This window comes from Carassius auratus, chromosome 26 (assembly GCF_003368295.1).
Source record: "Carassius auratus strain Wakin chromosome 26, ASM336829v1, whole genome shotgun sequence".
Taxonomy (NCBI): domain Eukaryota; kingdom Metazoa; phylum Chordata; class Actinopteri; order Cypriniformes; family Cyprinidae; genus Carassius; species Carassius auratus.
The window spans coordinates 6,502,896-6,524,228 of NC_039268.1; the positions used below are offsets into that span (position 1 = coordinate 6,502,896).

General features: G+C 38.1%; 1 protein-coding gene across 14 annotated transcripts in view; it reads right to left on the reverse strand.

The window, feature by feature from the left end:
* Positions 1 to 395: 395 nt before the first annotated feature.
* The window catches only part of LOC113044175 (sorbin and SH3 domain-containing protein 2-like), a 76,665-nt gene continuing 55,727 nt past the window's right edge, over positions 396 to 21,333 (reverse strand). For 8 of the 14 annotated variants that reach the window (XM_026203870.1, XM_026203880.1, XM_026203881.1 and 5 more), the window contains 13 exons: positions 17,876 to 17,959; positions 15,900 to 15,956; positions 14,561 to 14,607; positions 13,564 to 13,739; positions 11,436 to 13,121; positions 10,438 to 10,499; positions 10,199 to 10,245; positions 9,652 to 9,766; positions 9,425 to 9,553; positions 9,144 to 9,314; positions 8,183 to 9,037; positions 6,471 to 7,256; positions 3,282 to 3,645 (listed from right to left, as the gene is read on the reverse strand). In XM_026203870.1, coding sequence (XP_026059655.1) covers positions 3,517 to 3,645; positions 6,471 to 7,256; positions 8,183 to 9,037; positions 9,144 to 9,314; positions 9,425 to 9,553; positions 9,652 to 9,766; positions 10,199 to 10,245; positions 10,438 to 10,499; positions 11,436 to 13,121; positions 13,564 to 13,739; positions 14,561 to 14,607; positions 15,900 to 15,956; positions 17,876 to 17,959 — 4,344 coding nt within the window. In that variant the 3' untranslated portion in view covers positions 3,282 to 3,516. The other 6 variants (XM_026203883.1, XM_026203875.1, XM_026203877.1 and 3 more) reach the window with 6 other exon arrangements.

The window sequence follows — 21,333 nt, forward strand, 5'->3', positions numbered from 1 at the left end:
CCGGGCCGTCCATCCCCTACCAGCGCCGCGGCCAACGAGAGAGACGCGGCCGCTAGGAGAAGCCGCCGCCCCTCGCGCCCCGGACCAAGGAGGGGAGCGCGTGCGGCCGCCGGACTCCGCCCCTTGCCTGGACCCTTCCTTGATGAACACTGCCCGACCTACACAAATCCCGCAGCACGACGAGGACACCAGATTCCCTGTTATTTTGGACACTTTCCCCCTTTGGCCACTTTTATTCCCTGTTATTTTATGATTTCTGTTAATAAAAGCCTCTCCGAGGCCTGACGCCACGCCCACTGTGTCTGTCTTGTGCTCCTCCCGTGACAATATGGAACAAAAAAGAGATAGAGAGAGAGAGAGAGACAGAGAAAGATAGAAAAAGAAAGAGAGTGAGAGACAGAGAAAGAAATCTTTATTTGAAAGTGAGCAGGTTAAACTTGATTCTCTCAAGCTCACCAGCTCATCAAGCACACACATCAAATAACACTATATGTTGTTCAGTCAAAAGGCTATACGGAAAAAGGCAAAAAATGTCTTCCAAAAAATCCACTGTCTTTAGTAGAGGACAGTAGTTTGCAAACTGTGACAAAAATCTCCTAAATCCAGTTTGACTAGAGTGTGCATCAGTCTCCATCCTGTACTGAAGAAAGTCCTTTATTAGTCCCCAAGAATCCTTTTTGTCTATTTTTTGCATACGTTTTCTTTCTTTTTTTTGCACCAGAGTTGTTGAAGAATACATTTGGCACATGTGATGAAATATTAAGGACTAAAACAGATGAAAGAAAGCAAAAGTGAGAAAGGAAGGGCTTTATAATGCAAGTGAAACTCATGTACAGTACAATACAAAAGGACAAATAAAGAATCAGCAAACAGCCGTGAAGCTGGAAAATGCAAACAGTGTTATTAAAACATTTTAAAGCTGAAGTGTGTCATTTCTGTCCCATCAAACATTATTGCAATTGTTTTCAAACAGGTTTCCAAAACACTTCCCATCTGCCATTGGTCAGGCAAACAGAAAGCCCCGCCCCAAACTCAAACCATTGATTGTGCTCGGATGAACAAAGCTATAAATTATTCAACCTATGAAAGGTTTACTTACAGTAGTTGTCCCTGCATATTAATCTACAAAAGGAGATTAATTATTTATTACCCAAATTCTTACACACTTCAACTTTAAGAAAAAAAGTAGAACCGATAAATGTTTAAGGTGCTTTAAGATTGCTCTGCTGTCTGTGAAATTCATAGACACACTTTTCCTTATACTGAATATACATACTTGTAAAAGCCAATGCAACAAAAGCCTTATGCTTTCAGATGAGAACACAAAAAGTGATACACTTAATGCAGAAAATACTGATACACAAATCCTTCGAAAAACTTAACATAACACTGAACGTCAGACAAGCATACAGACATTCATCAAAGACCAACAACTCTCTCTATTATGTTATATGATGCAATTGTAAAAGAGTGAATCTCATGAGAAACGTGGCAGATAAATGACATCATTTAAGTTTTATATCAGAGATCAAACTTTCGAAATTACGTTTTAGATAAATTAGTTAATTTAGGTTAACAAATAAGAAATGGAAACATCAGAGCAGGCTCACCTTGTTGTTGTAACATTGTTGTCAATCATTACTAAAACAAGCAATGATTTAATATTGATTTACATGTTTGTTTGTTATTTTATTTTTTATTATTTCTTTTTTTTTTTTTTTTAAAGGTGGTTCACTGACACCTGGTTTACAATTCTAAAACTCAGTCTGTTCATAAAATTCACAAGTAAACATTAGAAAAAAGTTCACTAATCAAATATTTGTTACCAAATTCCATAAAAGGATCTTTTCTTCCCAGAATGTCAATGCACTTTCAACAGACAACTTATACAAATACCCACAATGCACTGATTACATTATCCTATGGTATATGAATGATTGCCACTTCAGCAACAGCAAAAATTGCTCAATGACAGTTATTTTGTAATTCTGTATGTCAAAAGTATTGTTACCTATACAACTGTTTAAAGCACATCTGGTCCAATCACTTATTGATTTTGGCCACACACAAGGGGAATGAGCAATTTCATAATTGTCCATGATTTCACCTTTAGCTAATTTTAATAAAACTATCCATCCTCATCTATAACCAGTGGACTCTATTGCTATTAACTCTGTAATGTTTAATACACAATACTCACACACACATACACACACTCAGTTGAACACTGATGCCTGAGGTTTCTTCTCAGACACACTTTCCCATGTGTCTACCATTTATACTGATCTACTGACCTCACTCAATACCATGGCTGCTTCAATCCTCGCCATACTAACTCTAGTGCATCCTGAAAAATTACAAAATGCCAATATAACAGGAACAACTTTCCTGAATGAGCTGTTGTCAGAATAGCAGATGAAAGAACAGTAAGGAGACTCTGTGATGGCAAAAAAAAAAAGCTCAAGGTGAAATAAACTTCAGTTGTGTGGACTTGACAGAGCTAAAACTGCTGTGGTTGTGAACACACTCACACATATGGACACACACACTTTCTCAAAGGTGAGGTGCCTTGTTGGCCCTACACAGTAGGCACTGGAGTGGCCATATTTGTGCCATTAAAGTGGTTTAACATAGTTTCCTGGGAACGTTCCAAATAACTTGGTTCTCCGAGAGGTACCTAAAAAAAAAAAGAGACTATCAGCAAAGCATGATTACATTACATAATGCATAAAAGATGATAACATAATGTACATTATGTACAAATGTATTTCAAATATATCAAATATATGTTTTGTAACAATGTAAAAGTCTTTTTTAAACAGCTTTTAAATATTGATCCATTTTATACATCCTTGCTAAATAACAGCATTAATTTATAAAAAAAAAATCTTACTGACCCCCAAAATTTTAATAGTAGTGTACATACATTTATTTATTAAGTCATACTGAGTAGTCTCATTAATAAAAAAGTATATACCATTTGCAGAGATGCTGTATTTTTTTTTTTTTTTTAACTTACCCACAAACCAGCCATCATCACATTTTTCGATAACATCAATAACGTCCCCATCCTTCAGCTCCAGCTCATCCTCATTACGAGGCACATAGTTGAACACAGCTCGGAAGCTTAAGTGAAATTAAAATAATTTAAATTTGTAAATGTGCTGTTTATGTTCTGATGGTGAATAAACAAAATAACAGTGAAACGTATCTGAAAAATTAAAAAAGTGTACTTACGGGTCACCACCTGAATGCTGAGAATCCTGCATCATTTTCTGAGAGAAAGAGAGAGGGAAGTGTCAGTATGGTGTGAATACAACACTTTAAGGTGTGAGAATATCATGCCAAATCCAGCCACAGGATGTCATAGTGTGAGACTTCATCGTCGTCACAGAGTTTAGAGAAGACCTGTTGTGTTACAACACACACAAAGAGGAAATCCACCCATGATGCGTCCAGAGAATTATAAAAGGGATTAGAAAGGACTTCATTTCCCAGTCTGCACTGCTGCTAGTGTCACAGCACACTCCATCCTACCCTTCTTGCTCTACTGGGTGATAAACAGGGAGATAAACAGCGCCTCCTGGTGGAAATGGGGCTAAGTGGTGGCTTACCCTCAACCACCACTTCCTGCTTATAAACTGTCTGCAAGAATCAAATTCAAGGCAACCAATCAGAGATCAGCACGCTCATACAAAATCCATCTCAGTGTTATTTACAATCTCATTTTCAGTCTTAAGCTTAATACCAATGTTAATTCTATTTTAGTTAAGTCATTCCTTGAATTATTAGGGATGTGATAACTTCAGTCCAAAACATAGTTATGCATATAAAAACGCACCCTTCTCACACACACTATTATTAATACATGCCATATTTAAAATAATGAAATGATGAATATAAAAACTGTCATATATCTTGCAATAAAAAGTCATATTAATCACTAGCTGTTGACCTAGCTAAAAATCTGGTGTAATGCAAATGTAACATTTTTTTTTTTTTTTTTTGCAGTTTAAGGTTCAAAAAACATTATTTTCCACATACTGTACATTATTGTTTCTCCTCTGTGCCCCGCCTTTCTTAAATGTGTGGATTTCTACAAAGCTCATCAGTATGAAAAGCGAGGTGCATGCTGATTGGCCAGCTATTCAGTACATTGTGATTGGGGTGGTGAATACCTTAAGCTTGCGAAATGTTACGTCCCTTAACATAAAACTGAAACAATGTCATATATCCCATTTAAGTACCCATCTAATAAGTACAGAAATGCAAGGATACAGATATTAAAATCTTGTACACAAAAATCTGTCATTAGTGAAAAAATTAAATAAAATAAAAAAATCTGTAATTCTGTCACTGTATGTTATGACTCATTAACAATAAATTGCTCATCTTAAAATTATATACTGTTTGGTATCAATTAAAAATAAAAATAATTAAAAATAAACACTAATAACTAAAACAATAATTGCAAATGCTGCAAGTGAGTTTAGCCACCAAATTATTTATCTAAATTCTTAGGCTGTCCTCGACTAAGGAATTTTCTGGTCGACTAGTTGTCGTACATTTGAAGCATTAGTTGACTAATCGCACGTTTATTAACAAACCATTTAAATCATTATAATGAGCCTTTAATTGCCTACATAGCCTAATAAGTGCTCAAGCATAAAGCTTGCCACAGTGTACAGCAGAAGTAATGATTATGAATGTGTCAGGGAAAAACGGTAAGGAGACCGCATTTACATTCACAGAGACACAACTCAAGTTCACAGAGACAGAGATGGCAGAAAGCACATCCTGTTTGCTTTCATTATTTTACAAAAGTACGATTTGTTGTTATTGTGAGTGCAAAAAAAAAACAACCCAACAACCCTTGAGTCTTTACAGATTTGAAGGATTTATTACTCTTATCCATATGACAAAAATAAGAGAGTATTTTAAGAGCAAGTGAAGCACCTGCGCCTCAATCTGTCCTGCAGTGAGCACTACTGATCATCTTCCACACGCTACACAGACACTTCAATAGTGCACATTTCTCAAGCTTAACATTAGATTAAGTGGCCATGTAAAGTTGCTAATACATATTTCAGATGATAAGCCATATTTGAGGTTGATGAATGATAGGCGAGAATTTGGATGTCCTGCCTGATGTATTGTATTACCATAGACTTGCTATTAGCAATCTGTCCATCACAAACTGCATGACTTCGCAAATGTCGATTAAGGCGGGCGTACACGAGTCAGAATTCGGCTCAAAATCGGATGAAAATCGCAGAGTGTATGCCCGGCTTAAGAGAGCACACGGATCCAAAGCAGTCGAATCGCTCTCGCTATACTTTGATGTCATACAAGTGATCAAGTCGAACGCGTGTGTGGTTTATGGAGACACAAATGTCTATAATGACATGGGTTTTACAACGTAAATGAGCACACTTCCCATGCCCTCATAAACCAAATCTCTTTAAAAAATACTAAATGGTGTTTAATTGAAATTTGAAACATGCATTTTTTCTGTGATTGATAGAGGTAGTGTATGGGGATACTGTAGAATACACAGTTTGTACAGTATAGAAAACCGTTATGTCTATGGAGAGTCCCCCATGAACTACATAAGTGTGTGTGTGTGTGTATGTGTATGAGAGAGAGAGCAAGAGAATTAAAAAGCATGGTACATGCTGCTAGAAACATCATACAGCGCTCGCTGTTCCTGTCAGAGTTCAGCGAGTTAATCCCCCTGGTCAATAGCGTCAATAGTCCACATTAGCCATGGCACTGCAGTCTTCGTCTTTCTTCTTCTGTGGTTTTCCTAGTTCTTGATTGGTCAACTTCAGATAGATCAACAAATCGGGTCGTTCAACCGCACGCCATGAATTCAAACTGATAGTTTAAACCGATGTTTAAAAATGATCGGGAGGTCGGGAAGTGCTCGTAAGGCACTCTGCTCGGCTCATAATTCCTCGCACATGATACACAATTGAAAAAAAAAAAATTGCATGCGAACTCGTACGACAGCAAAAATCGCACTGTGTATGCCCGCCTTTAATCAACTATTCAGCTTGCATAATTTAACATCCAATGTCCAATTGTATTGATATATTTTGCATGGCAACAGAAAACACCAAAAAGGCACCATAAAAGTGGTTTATATGTCGCAGCTTGGCTCTGCTCATCAGGAACAGCTTGGAAGCTTTATATTTCTATTGGTGGTTTGGAACAATATGAGGATGCATATATAATAACAAAATTTTCATTTTGGGGTCAACTAGCCCTTTAAGAACTTACTTAAAACCCTTGTAATTGTGTCAAATTAATACTTCTGCAACACAAGCCTCTTTTTTTCCCCTGAGTGTTCAAGGTGCATAACCATATGATCTTACTTTTAATCTTTGTTTAATGTTGAAAACGTTACAGGTTGTATCACATGCATCACACAGCAGCCCTGAATACATTGTTTTGTTCATTCTTTTTACCTTAATCTTAGGAGAACGAGGCTGTGAACGTGGGGAGAGAGGAGGAAAAGAGGGCTGAGTGGAGACTACAGACACAGAGGATGCAGGAGGAGAGGTGAGGTGTGAAGGAGACCTGGGAGGAGATGGGACGTGGTCTGAAGAAGATGGAGGAGGAGAGGGAGTGGAGGGTGGAGAGGCTGGAATAGTTGGTAGAAGAGGCTGGCAGGAGGAATAAAGAGGAGGATGCAAAGAAGGAATAGGAGATGAAGGAGGAGATGGAGGGATTTGGGAGAGATGGGGAGAAGGAGAGTGGGAGGAAGGGATATTTGAGAAAATAGGAGTGGAAGTAGGAGAAGAAAGGTGAGAGGATGGAGGAAGGGGTTGCGGAAATGAGGGAGGTGGAGAAGGAGATGACTGATAGTTAGAAGGGAAAGAAATAGGCAAAGAAGTAGGAATATTGAGAGTCGATGAAGGAGGAGGAGGAAGAGGGATTGGGGAGTTTGGAGGAGATGGAGGAGGAGTGGAGAGAGATAATGGAGGGAGAGGAGAGTCTGAAGGAGAAGCAGCAAATGAGGTTTGGAGGACAGAGGAGGAATAAGGCACCAAAGGAAGAGATGAAGCAAGAGGAATAGAAGAAGGAGAAGGACATGGAGAAGCTTTGGAAGAAGACGGTGGAGAATAGTGAACAGCAGAGGCAGATGATTCAATGTGTGATGGAGAAAAACTAGTGGAAGAGAGAGTAAAGGAGGAATTAGGCATAGGGGAGGTGGAGAATGGCAGAGATGGAGTGATGGAGGAGGAGTCAGCCTGGTAAAGAGAAAGACAGAGCTGTTCAACTACAACTTTCACAACTTTGAACTAGATTTTCAAAGTTATACACACAACTAATGTGACAAAGACTATTAAAAGGGGCCATATCATAGTTAACGGGATTTTCCTTTATCTTTTGAAACAGGATTGAGGTAGCTATATATTTATGTTCAGAAATATTTACCACGTAACCATCAGTTATCGTATTAACCCCCTGTTTTATTATTTTTAAAATTGTATTTTTTTTTTACAATAATGAGAATAAGACTGTTAAACACTGTGGCAAATAGAATTTGAGGGATAAAATAAGCTCTATTGCCCTGAAAATAAATATAAATCTGTAAATATTGTTTTCTTATAGTAGACCTGTTTCCCCTATTCCTTTTTTTTTTCAAGCTATATTGGACCCTGCTTAAGACCAGCAACCAAAAAGTAACCCTTATTTCTTAAGTCATTTACAAGTCTCTTCACACCAAGGACAATAACTGTAACAATAACTAAGGATTTAATAATCATTATAATTCCATAAGAATGGGGAAGCTCACACCACAGCTATAATAATAACAGCAGAAGAACAATATAGCTGAAATCATTTTCTTTTTTTAATCATGAATGATAAAAACATTGACAGCCAATAAGAATCCATTGCTTGAGCATTTAAAGCAGCAAACAATGACTGCAGTATATGCTTATAATATAACAGAACGTTATAATCATGGAGTGGGCATACATTTGTGGAATTTAAAAAAAAAAAACTAAGTTGAATATGGCCCCTTTAATTTAGTCAATGAACATGCAAATAATGTTCTGTATAATTTTTTTTTTTTTGTATTTAAAATTTAAAAATTGTATCGTTAAACTTAAGGTTATAAGAGATTTCACACCACCAGACTATCATGCTTTTGTCACACTGCATGTTCTACCTCTTTTTTTGAAACCATTTCCAAGCCTGATCTGTTGTTTGTTTCATCATCCTCTTCCTTTATGTACAACTCAGGAAGTTCCTCCCATTTTATAGCTTCTACTGGACTGTAAATCTCTGTTTTCTCATTCAAAAGGACTGACAGCAGCTCCTCAGCCTTTTTCTCATAGATATCATGATGTTTATCCAGTATATTTTCTGATCTGTGGCTTGCACTGATGGACAGGGGCTTATCAGGTAATACTTCTCGTTTAGCCATGTTTTTTGATCGACTGGCCAATCGGAATTCAAGTTCATTATAAAGTTGATTTTTCAGAAACATTGACATAAGTTCGCCATGTGGGTCAGGTTTGTTTAATAGCTGGGATGGGTCATGGTTTTGTTTCAAGCTTTGCTCCTTTAAATACATGTCTTCTAAGAACTTTTTACCATCATGCCCCTTTCTTTCCATTCCTAACAGAGCTTGATTATGGTCTGTAATCTGTTTCACTGGTAAACCAAATGTTTCTGGTACATCTATTGCTGTCAGTTCATCTCTGTAGAGATGTTCATGAGAATAAAGCAAAATATTTGAGAACTCTGAAGTAATTGGTCCTTGGCTAGGAAAAGGGGAGCATTTTGAGGAAAGGCTTCTTGGTGGGGTGGACCTTCGCACAAGTGGAGGGGGGGACTGGGGGCCAGCGTAGTGTAGATTGCTGGGTAATGGAGGAGGGGTGGGTGGGAGTGGACTGCCACGGGAAGATGGGCAAGTGGTAGAGACACCCAATGTGAGAGACAGCCATTCGCTAGTGACTGTCTGAAGGTGTGTCTTAGTGGCAGAATCAAGACACTGCAAATGGGAGGACTCTGTATAGTCCTTGAGCAAAGGAAAAAGAAATCAAGGAGACTGGTTTATGAACTTATTGGACTTATAGGACAGACTTTGTGGAGGTGACGGTCAAAAACCGATGCTATAGACTTACCTTATGTGCCCTGTATGTGTGCGTGTCTCCTTGGTGACTGGGGCTCTTGGAAGGAGAGCCCTTGGTCACATCGACATAGGACATTGGGAAAATGCCCTGCTTGTTTGAACCAGGAATCTTTCCTTCATACCAATTCTGATCCACCTTCCTTAGCAGGATCACTCGCTCCCCCTACAACAGCAAAAACATGCATGCATGCTTTAAATATGCAATTCATGGTGGGGTGCGATAGAGAGTGCACGACTGAAAGATGGTAGTGTGATACAGGGGTTTATACTCACCTTTCTAAGAGAAAGCTCCACGTTAGTGTCAGCATTGAAGTTGTATCGTGCTATGGCTTCTCCCATCTCTCGAACCTGAGCCGGAGGAGGAGGCCTGACAGGCTGCCTCCGCTCTGGAGACGCCACCTTCTGAAGGAGAAAATGAGAGAAATAACGAGGAAGCGAGAGGGAATGTGATTAAGCATGTGTCAGCAGTTACTTCATAAAATAGATTATTTCAAATTTACCTCGACATAAGAGATGGGGAAAATCCCAATCCGTCCTCTGTGTTCCCCCTCATACCAGTTACTGTCAATCTGTCTGATGATGCTGACAGCATCACCTTTCTTAAAGGAAATTTCCCTGCGATATGCAATAAACATGCATATGTGACCATGAACATTCATTACATATATAATAAAGAGAACATTTATACCAGTGACTCGCCTAAATCTATATTCTGTATATCACATTTCTAATTTTTCTACTGAAGCAACCAAGCTGACAATTTCATGCAATGACACTGAGCTCAGAGCAGGATTGCTGATCCAGAGACCAATTTGACATAAAGCAAGTTAGTATGCAAAAAGCACAAGAGCAAAAACTGCACAAAGGAAAATGCAAAACAAAATGAAATAAAAAGCTTTGAATGGATAGGCAAGAGTAGAATTAATTAAACACACTTTCACAAACAAAAAGCTGACTTAGCTCTTTGTGAATTCAAATTCAGTGAGATGCTGTGATGTTATCTGCATGCGCCAGACAGAGTTTCTCAGATTAATTATATATACTCACTTTGCAGACTGAGCTTTAAAATCATAAATAGCCCTGGCAGACTGTTTCTGATGGAGGAGAGAAGACAATATCAGATAGGTCGTCTGCTTGGAGGCCAGCAAAAAGACCATCAGCTATCCAACATTTGCATAGCCAAGCCAAATACGAGGTTAAAGGGGTCATGGGATTTATTAAATTATTAAATTATTAAATGAAAACTAATTAATGTAAAAATGGAATGAGTAAAGCAGCATTTCTACCTCTCTTTCTGGCGTGGGTCTTCTGCTTTGTGGTGTGAGACGTCCTGCATCAGAGCCCTGATCTGTGGAAACAGAGAAAACGTCAACCGAAAGAAAACTAACCGAAAGAGTTCATGGTGGCAACACATGCATTCCATTGGTGTCAAAAGGAAAATGAGACTTCTTTAAAATTATACAAATATTTATTTCAAATTTAGGGTAAAAAAAGAGGGATGATCTGGATATACACAATATGACATAAAATGGCATGCACTTGACCTAAAATAATGGCCCAAATATTAGTCATCATAGAGCCATTTGTTAAAAAAAAAACCAAATACATACAAAATACAGTACATACAAAGCAAGCAAATACGCATATGTACAACAGTATTTCATACATCAGAAAAAAATTAAAATAAAATAACAACAACCAAAAAATAAAATAAATAACACAATGGTAAGGGCACAAAATCAAAAGGCAAAATTTAAGCTCAATGAAACACATCATGCATATACTGGATTGACATTTAGTGCCCCAAGAACTGCTAATACTTCTTTTCCACATTTATCATTATAAATGAACAGAAAGAAATACAATATTCCATGTATTCATAATCAGAGCTTTTGTGTTAGCATTAAAGCTAACTATTAGCTAATGTACTATAAAAAGAACAAAAACATTGAAAACTGATTTTTGTCCATTGAAATACTTTCTAGAATGGGAATCTCCCCCCAAAAAACGAGCTGACTTCTTCTTTATTTATGGTTCTATCTCAATTTATGAACATAGGAAATCAAAGGACTGAAAAAGTCAGTCAATCTAAATATACTATAATTTATAATTACATAAATATAAAGATTGGACACTTGGTGCCATAATAATGATGCATTCTGTTTAGGTGAAAAAGAAGTAAAAGCACTTGCATGTTTTTGGTAGGGAATGCTTGAGGTAATGACATGAGGATTTTGCAAAAATGATTCGAAACAAAAGGAAAACTCTTGAGAACTAGCTGCACCTGAGTAGCAGTGCACATTAGCATTAGCATTATGCTGGTTGTTGTTGAAGGCGTCTGTAAGGTGGTGTTGCTGCTGGTAGGAGGCACATTGGTGGGCTCCATGGTAAGGCTGGTTGACATTGAGCGAGGAGGGGGAGCCGGACCCTCTCTGTGCCCGCAAGGAGGAGCTACGTTTGGGCACGTCTGGTAGCAACTCCTCCAGTAACCGCCGCAATATGCTATCATCTGGCAACCTTGCTGGTCCCTGCCCCCTTTCCGCCCTTATGTGGTCATAAATGTCCTGCAAAGCGGCATCTAAAGCCTCATAAATTGCGGTTTTGGATTTTGGCCGACCGCTTCTGCAGTGTCGCTGTTGGGTTGGTGGGGAGCCTCGTTTCCGGCGGAAAGGCACAGGGCTGACCAGGAAGGCAAGTTTTGAAAGGCCTGACTCACTGGGTGACTGTTGCGCTAGTGGAGACGTAGCGGCAGTGTGGGACTCCTGCCGAGCCCTTTCTTGTTGTCTCTCGTGTTTTAGCATGGTGGTGAATCGTGTATAGGATGCCGGGCAGCGACCCTTACAGGAGCTGATGAGGTGGCGGTGTTGGTAACCTTGACTCTGACCCACACTCTGGTGGAGGTGATGGTGCCGGTGGTAACGGTGTCCATGATGATGGTGTCCATGATGGTGATGCTGCCCAGAACCAAAGAAGCTTTCCGATGAGGTAAGTGAGCAATGATCCAGGTCGCTCTCGCTACACAGTGAAGACCCTTCTATGTGGACGTCACTCATTTCGGAGGCACATGCGTCTTGCTCACTGTCTGAGTAGTCTTGATGCTGCCTCTGGTTCTTCCCATAAATTTGCACCAGGCTACTGTTGTCTGGTCCTGGTCTTGGCTGTCCCTCAGGGGGACTTCGAGCCCTTTCTGGAGGATCCTCCTCCTCCAAAAGTGATTCCACAGAAAAGCGTCGTTTGGGACAGCTGCTGGCCCTCGAGGACCCTGGTGTGGTGGTGCCTGATGGGGCATTTTCATCACCAAGGTCTGGCATGGACTTGGATTTCTGGATAAGCTGTTCATATTCCGATATACGGTTTGGGACCATTTGTCGTGGTACCTCATTACCAAAAGGTGCCCATCCGTGGAGGTTGTGCCTCTGTTGTTGTTGTAGCCGCTCCAGCTCAAGGATTCTTGCACGTACAGAACGGATCACCTCTGAGGGCAATAATTGTTCTCTGTCTATGTGGTGCATTTTCTTGTAGAGCTGAAGGAAACCTGGAGCATCGTGTGGCATCTTACGCCGGTGATGTCGGCGTCCCCTGGGAGATGAGGTAAGACTTTTTACTTGAGGTTTCTGTGGAGTGTCTTCATCAAGCAATGAATCTGCACTTTCAGAGCGAGTGGTAGTCACAGAAGTGGACGCTCTTCCATTATTATTAGCACCATGTCCGTCAGACAGCAAGTCATCACAGCTGCGTGATTTGAGCCGTGGTGATGAAGGAGTCACGACAGATTCATCGTCAACACTACTCCAAGTCTCCGCAGCTTCATGCCGGCCTGTCTGCCAACCGTTCTTGAAGCAGATGGAGCGTTTGGAGCCACGCCAGGTTGGTGTGGAGATAGTGAGGGAGTCTGAGGAGAGATGGGAGGAAGGGCGCTCCATACCTGGAGAGCTCATACAGGAGGAGAGTGACTCACTAGCATCTCCAGCTGTGAATTAAAATAACGTCCAATGCAGCATGACAAAGAGGAGACAGGAAAGCTGGTTAGTGAGCTCAGCTGAGTGAGAGAAAAACGATATCAGTAAAAGTGACAGTTAGTGAGAATGCGTCAGTATAGTTAAGATAGACAGAGGAGAATATGCAGTTTCAAGCAGTTACGATCATCTAAAAATTGTACACAGGTAACAACCACAAATGTGATGATCTAACGATAGAATAAGAGAAGTGCGGTCTTTTCGGTTTCTGGCACAAATCAAACAATACATTCTGATAGAATGGTAACAGAACAAATCCATCAAACAGTTCCTCTGCACAAAATAATGGAGTCCTAATTTAATATGTCATTAGACAATAATGCATAATCTAAATGTCTTCAACAGATTCGATCAGTTTAGCATGTTCTGTTCGAGTTTGAGTGTGTCTGAAATTACCTTTGGGTCTGGATGGTGAGGAGGGCGAGGAACGTATGGTGGGCTTCTTCAGTGTCTGTGCTTTACTGGCATCCAGTGGGCGGGAAAACACTTGACTGACATTCTGCTCACTTCCTGTGTTGGCTTGAGTGACAGATGGTTCCGACTTTCGCCTTGTCTTGTAGTCACTCGCAGAACTACGAATCCCCAAAAATCCCAGATCAATAATGAAATAAAATAACAAAAGAAAAACATTATTAATGACTTTAAAGTTTTATAGAATTACTGAATACTTTAATGCAACATTTTATATAACATTTAAGGCCAAATATACATAATTAAGGGACTACCGCTGTAATTTTATAATACAAATGACTAAGCTATTTATGCCATTTTTGAAAATGGAAACATCACCCAAAGTGATCCAGCTAGTGGACAATAAACCATTTTACTTATATTGACAATGACACTCTGAATACAGGATCTTCTACCCATTAAATATTCCAAAATATGGGTTCCCATATCCAGTACTCTATAGATTCCATATGAACAGCAAGTGTTTTTGAGCTAGAAATTAGCCGTAGAGGGTATGAACAATAAATCTTCAAATACACACAACAGTATGGGATGTCCAATTCATATATATACAGTATATACAATATATATATATATATATGTATAGTGTTCCTGTAGCTCAATTGGTAAAAGGTTTTGGTTCGATTTCCCGGGAACACATGATAGGTAAAAATGTATAGCCTGAAAGCACTGTAAGTTGCTTTGGATAAAAGCATCTGTTAAATGCATAACATTTATTTATATTTATTTTAAATTTAATATACACACACAGCAAAAAAATAAAAATAAATAAACAGTGACAGAGCTTTTAAAACCTGAGTAAATTAAATTAAACTGAGGATGCTCAGGTTCTGTCCTCCAGTGGATATCCAAAGGGCATCTCTCTGAGAAATTAAAGAGCCTGAGTGAGAAACACTGATATAAGAATGAAAGGGAAGCTTACCTTGTAGTGCCGTCAGGTCGTTCGGAAGGCGAGAGATAGAGGGATGACTGAAAGAGAGCAGACAACAAAAGAGAAGAGTGAGATCCATGGGAACAAAGAAGTGTAACACTCCCGTGCTGCGCTACAATCTAAACCTTCCCCCCCGCATGCGCAAAGACAGCCGTGACTGCTGAGGGTTCCACATCTCTCAATCCCACCTTGAAGGACTATAAAAAATGAACTTTGACCTCCTGTAAGAATAAAAAAGGGCCAGGGCCCCACAGTAAGCAGAGACCAACAAAAGCTAGAGAACAAAACAGTACAGATCTAGAAAGGCTGCACGTGGCACCAGGTCACAAGAAGCCCCGTCTATTATGTTGTCCAGGATGGCCACGCCTCCTTTCCTTTCACACAGCCTGGGGTGAATTTGAACAAATCTGAGAACATTACAGCAGTCTCTGGTGTTCATTCAGGCTTATCCATGCGACTTGGATCAGAGAAAAGAAAGGACTCACTTGCTGACAACAGAGCATTAACACACCAATTCTGATAGGTCAAATAAGAGGATAAATAAAAAGCTAGTTCACAGGCACAGGAGAGAATGCATTTCAGTAGTACTTGTGAGCATGTGACTCTTCTCAAACAACATATTTTAAAATAAGAAACCTATAAAAACTCCCAACACATGCACATAAACACATTCATTCATCAGAGGAAAACTGTAAGAGAGAGATGTTCATGTTCTGTGGAACATGAATTAGTATATTCTAAGAAATATCTCAATGTCTATACAATGGAGGTTAAACCAAAGTCAAACCAGTGTTCCTAAATATCTTTTGTGTTTTGCTAGAAAGATCAAGTCAAGATCAAGAATGACATCAGGGGGTGAGCAAATCAAATAATACAAAAATACATTCTGATTTAAAAAAGCAGTTATGAAAAAGCATTTGTCGGTGTTCATTATTTAGCTATATTTTTCAGTAGTGTCACTCCAGGAAAGCGCAAATGAAGTTTCACATTTAGTTTAGTGTTTGTTTTATTAAAATGTACACATGCAGCGTAGATTTTACCCTGAACATTCTAATTTGCAGATTTCTAGTAAAAACTACAAAAAATAAAATTAAATACATGTTCTTGACACTGAATACATTGCAACATTTTTCACTCAACAGAGTACACACTACTCTAATAAACTAAAAATAAATATTTACACTATATTGGTACATTTTTTTTGGCATTTGTTGTTTGCTAAATAAATGATGGGGCAGGAGAAAAGGCAATAGGAAAGGAGAAAGAAGGAGATATAATACAAACAAACAGCAAAGGAAAGATGGATGCATGGACAGGAAGGTAGATTTACCTGTGCCACAGCATTTGTGGAGTAGTCAGGATTATAATCCAACCTCTTTTTAGGAGGCTAGGAGCCCCATCACCCGAACAAACGAACGAACAGCACAGGGGTGAAGAGGTGAAGATGAGGTGGAAAAGCAGGTGCATCATGGTAAAAAGACACATGTGGAGAGAGTGACAGCATTAGGGGCATGGAGAAACAGAGATCACACAAAACAAACACAGTGTACAAACAAACGAAGGGTGAATACAGTGAACCTTGGTGTGTTAGTAAGTAACTGACTACACAAGTGCCCAGGCATGCTTCACCTACCTTACACACACACCGCTGCTTGTGTGTATAATACACACAATAATGAAACTACATAAAGGTTTCACACATATTTAGCTTGTTTACATATGATAGCAGCACACTCAATCAGTAAACAAGCCAGTGTGTTTATAGAAGCTGGAGGAACTGTGCATAAATATCTCATTTATGAACATACATTTGCCTACAACATACATCATTTTTAATTAATTGTATTGCATTAGATAAAATAAAATAAAAAAATTCCTAAATTTGGAACAGATTACACTTCTCTTAGTTACCTAATATCATTTTAGGGGATATTGGCAACATTGAAAAGTCTGGGGTCAATATGATTTTTTTTTTTTTTATTCGGTTAATGTTAAAATGGTGCACAATGCTAATTGCTAAAAATACAATGTTAAATGCAAAAAATCAGCATTGATCGTTTTACTATATATATTTACAATTTACTGCCTTTTCATGAATCACCTACACTTTGTTTGCGGTCAGTAAGGTTTAAAAAAGCAATAATAATAATAATAATAATACGTTCATTAGTCACTAAAGACATTTATAATGTTACAAAAGTTTATTATTTCAAATAAATGCTGTTCTTTTGTACTTTCTGTTCATTAAATAATGATGGGACATTGAAGACTGAAGTAATGGTTGCTGAAAATTCAGCTTTGCCATCGCAGGAATAAATTACATTATAAAATTTTTAAATGTAATAGTATTACAGATACTAAAACATATATATTACTGTTTTTACAGTATTTTTGATCAAATAAATGTAGCTTTGGTGAGCATAAGTGACTTGATGAGTGTTCGCAACATAAATCTCCATAGATCCTGAAGGTGAAGCATATCCTTCTAAATTAATACTTCAAAATTATACATAGTAAACAATTAATTATAATAGCGCTCATACATTTTAGTGAATTTTTAAGTGAACTATTATTTTACCTTTGGCGAACCAAATCATCAATACTTGGTTGCATTATAGTAGTAGAATACATGCTGAACTAAATAAGTTGTCTATTCTTTTAGTATTAAGACATTTTTGATGTGAAAATATTCATTTTGAAAGTGCAGTGTTTATATGTTGGATGCATGGATTAAGTGTCCAAATCCTTTTTAGTGCCACTGCAAGTCTTTTCAAAACTTTAGACTCGATAGTGTTTTCTGCACAGGTTCTGCAGCTGTGAGAGCTTTAAGCAACAGAACAGAACAGGTGTGGGATACAGCAAACAGAGCCAAAGTAAAAACGCAGTGTTACACAAAGTTAAATGTTAAATGACATTCTTCTAAAAACAACATTGTACCCCATAAGTTGAGTACCCCATAAGTTGCTCTTTTGGTGAGAGTTTTGAAAACAGTGCATAATTATTTTCTTTAAATATTAGCTTTGGGATTAACATCAGGCATATCATACGTGTCTGATGCCTCACCCGCTGCCTCGAGCATTGTTATTGTGTAAATTGTTATCGAGGTGATGTTAAATGTCTTTTTCCAGTTTTCAGTGTGCAAATAACACACTGAACAAGTCAGAACTGGAATTAGAAAAAAGTAACTACACACACACACACACACACACACACACACAGCTTGTCATTACACATCAACATGTGTGTACCGGACAAGGACATTATAGCCTACAGCATGCCAACCTGCCGCACCCTCACTCAACTTACCGGCCGTCCAAACTCCAGCTCGGAAAAGAATTTAAACCAAGGCTCATTCTCTAAATCTATGTCATCTGGGTTTAAATCAAACATCTGGAGCAAGAAGCAACATAGAAAAGAAGAGGTCAGGGAAAGAAGAAAAACAATGAAAGGGAAAGAGATATGGAAATCAGGATTAGGAGGACCAAAATGTGCTGGAAGGACTGGTGAGCAAAGAACAGAGGAGGAAGATGTTGTGGGTCATCAACACTCTTTCTGTCACACACACAAAATGTGTAATGACAAATCATAACTATTAATAAGACTTAAAGAGATTCCAAAAACACATGCCTCATAACACCTGGAACATAAAAGAAGATATTTTGAAAAATGTTTGTAACCAAACAATTTCAGGGCCCATTGACCTCCAAGATATGGAGTAAAAATACACTGGTAATTCAATAGGAACTTAAACTATTTTGTTACTACATTTTTTCCAAATATGTTTTATACTATGCAAGAGAGAAGATATTTTGAAGAATGTTGTTCTGTGTGATATGAGTGTGCCTCTCAGACATGTCCAATAGGGGGAGACATTGTGCTTCTTCCCCTCTTCTCTCTAAAGTCTCTCTCTCTTCCTCAAGCTATGACTGTACATGCTGAGAAAGCTGCCCACTCATTTTGCCACTTTGGACATCTACCGTCACATCCACTGTGTTTGTGCTGAGGGCAGTGCAATGATTCAACCTGCTGACATTTCTATCTCATTGTTCCCTAAACTGAGTCACTGTCCCGCTTTGTCTGACACTCTTCAAGCATTTTACATCTGCATTGCAAAACAAAAGTTCAACTGCTTTCAAAGGAGACATAAAACACTGAGGGAACTCCTCTACTAAGGCATTTCATTTGTCTTGCTTTATTAGACAAACAGAATGAAAGAATGAGACATTGTTAGGGGAGTTTGGGACACACTGTATTGCTGGAAAATTAAAAACTGCATTGTCCCCATCATGACCACAGCACAACGGCTCTAACTGACTGCTTTTAGAGCAAACCTTTACCTATATTTTACTAACTACATGAACTAATACACAAAGGAAAAGAAAGCTTGCCCTTATGAAGCAAAAATATATTGCAGTATATTGGAAAATATCATGTAATATATCTGTCATATATTCTTATATATATATTTATTTTTTCCAATATATTGCAATATATTGAAAGCGGCAATCATTTGTATATTTTGCAATATATTATATAATATATGTATCATAAATATATTATTAAATGTATTCAAATATATAAAATATTAGAAAATAAAAAGGGAAAATAATATATTGCAATATATCACAATACATTTTAAGAAATATATTGGTAAATATATTTTCCTTTCGTAAGGGTGCTGCAGCACCACATTGCTCATGATAAGCAAACTCATGGCTGATGGTCCATTATTTGGTCAAACGACCCATGAAACAAAAGGAAAACACAGCTTTAACACATGTCCAATCAGCAGGCTGCAAAATTGCAGTTTGACTCTGTAGTAAAGAGTAAGATAGGCCTGCAACACCTTAATAATGCGATCCTCAAACAGCTGTACCGGCTACAATGAAATTGAGAGTTTTCATAAGACTGGATGGCAATGTAATTACTGTACATTGCTATTCGAAAGTTTAGGGTCAGTAAGTTTTTTTTGAAAGACAGTAGCAATAGCATTGTAAAATATTACCACAATGTACAGTAAATGAAGTGTCTTCTATTTAAATGTGTTTTAAACTGCATTTTATTCCTTAGGCAAAGCAGCCATTAATCCAGTATTCAGTGTCATATAATCAAACAGAAATAACACTGAACAGTTGCTGCTTAATATTTCTGTGAAAACCGTGATTCATATTTGAAACAAATATTTGTTACATTATCAATTTCTTTACTATATTTTTTAAATTAATTTAACTGCTTGCTGAATATATATATATATATATATATATATATATATATATATGTATATATTAGTGGTGGGCATAAACTATTTTTTTTAAATCTAGATTAATCTCACTGTAATCTTGGAATTAATCTAGATTAATCTAGATTAAAATGACTCATTTGAATTCTGCTGAAGGCATTCAGAATATGTGTGCTACCCAAATAAAATAATGACTAAAAGTAACGTTAAGTCTTTGAAAACGGGTTTCTCAAGACAGGTGGTGCATTAGACCAGGGGCTCATCTCCTGTTTCCAAAATGCATCACAAACTGCTTGAGAAAGCTGTAAACTAATTCCACACTGCACAAGGTGCAAACAACCTTACGCCTGTTTCACACATAATCCGTTTGCAGTGCATATGCGTTTCGTATTTTTTTACGCACCCATGTAAACGGATTCCAGCATTCACGCGGTTGCAGTCCGTCAGTGCGTTCCTGGAGCGGTGCATCTGCAGCAGTGCAGCGATCGTTCATGTACCGAGTAGCAGACTGCAAACGCGTCCTGTTTGAAAGCACAATGAGTATGAGCTGCTTCTGCACCACATACGAAACGCACACGGACCGCATACGCACTGCAGACGGGTTATGTGTGAAACAGGCGTGCGTCTTGTCGAGGTTTCCATTGGGAAGCTTATTTTAAAAAATCATTTCCCAGAAGCAAACCCCGCGGCATCTTAGCTGCATCCATGTTAGCATGTCATGTTTGATGTGCTAATTTCATAGTAGGCATACACACAGGTTTAAAAACTTGTTCTCGCCCCCCTACAGATTTGGCTAGGTATACATCTGCGCTAAAATATCAAGGTGAAAGTCATCAAAGCTCGCGTAGTGTAGACACAGCTCCCAACCCAACTTTGAGAATAGATTAACATTAACAATATTCTTTTTATCGCCCGATAAGTGTCTCACTTTAACGCAGCACGTTAACGCAGATAACGGCCCACCACTTATATATATATAAAAAATCTTACTGACACATATTTTTGAATGGTTCTGTGAACATACGACAAAGAGAGAAGCACAAAAAGTGTCAACATAAAACATACAGAAACTAAAGAAAGAAAGAAAAAAATCTTTAAATTATTAATTATATTAATAAATATTTATTTAATGCATGAAACATCGTTTTGAGGTCAAATGATAGCTTTGTCTGAGAAACAGACCACACTCTATTTACTCCACTTTATTTACTGAAAATATGGCACCGTAGATATTAATGACATCAATGTGAAACATGAGAACCAGTAACATGGTTAAAAAAGAACTGGTTTGATGTGTCATATTTGAATGTACGTGTTTCTGTTCCACAGAAAAAAGCAAATCATACAGTTCTGGAACAACATGAAGGTGAGTAAATAGTTTTTGGTGAGCTACTTCTTCAAAACTTTTTACAGATTCTGGGACACACATTTGGCTTTACATAGAACTAAACATTTTCAAAAGGCAAGTCTGCTGACATAGCAATTTAAAGTCTAATCTTCACAAGAGCCTGACCCTGTATGTTTG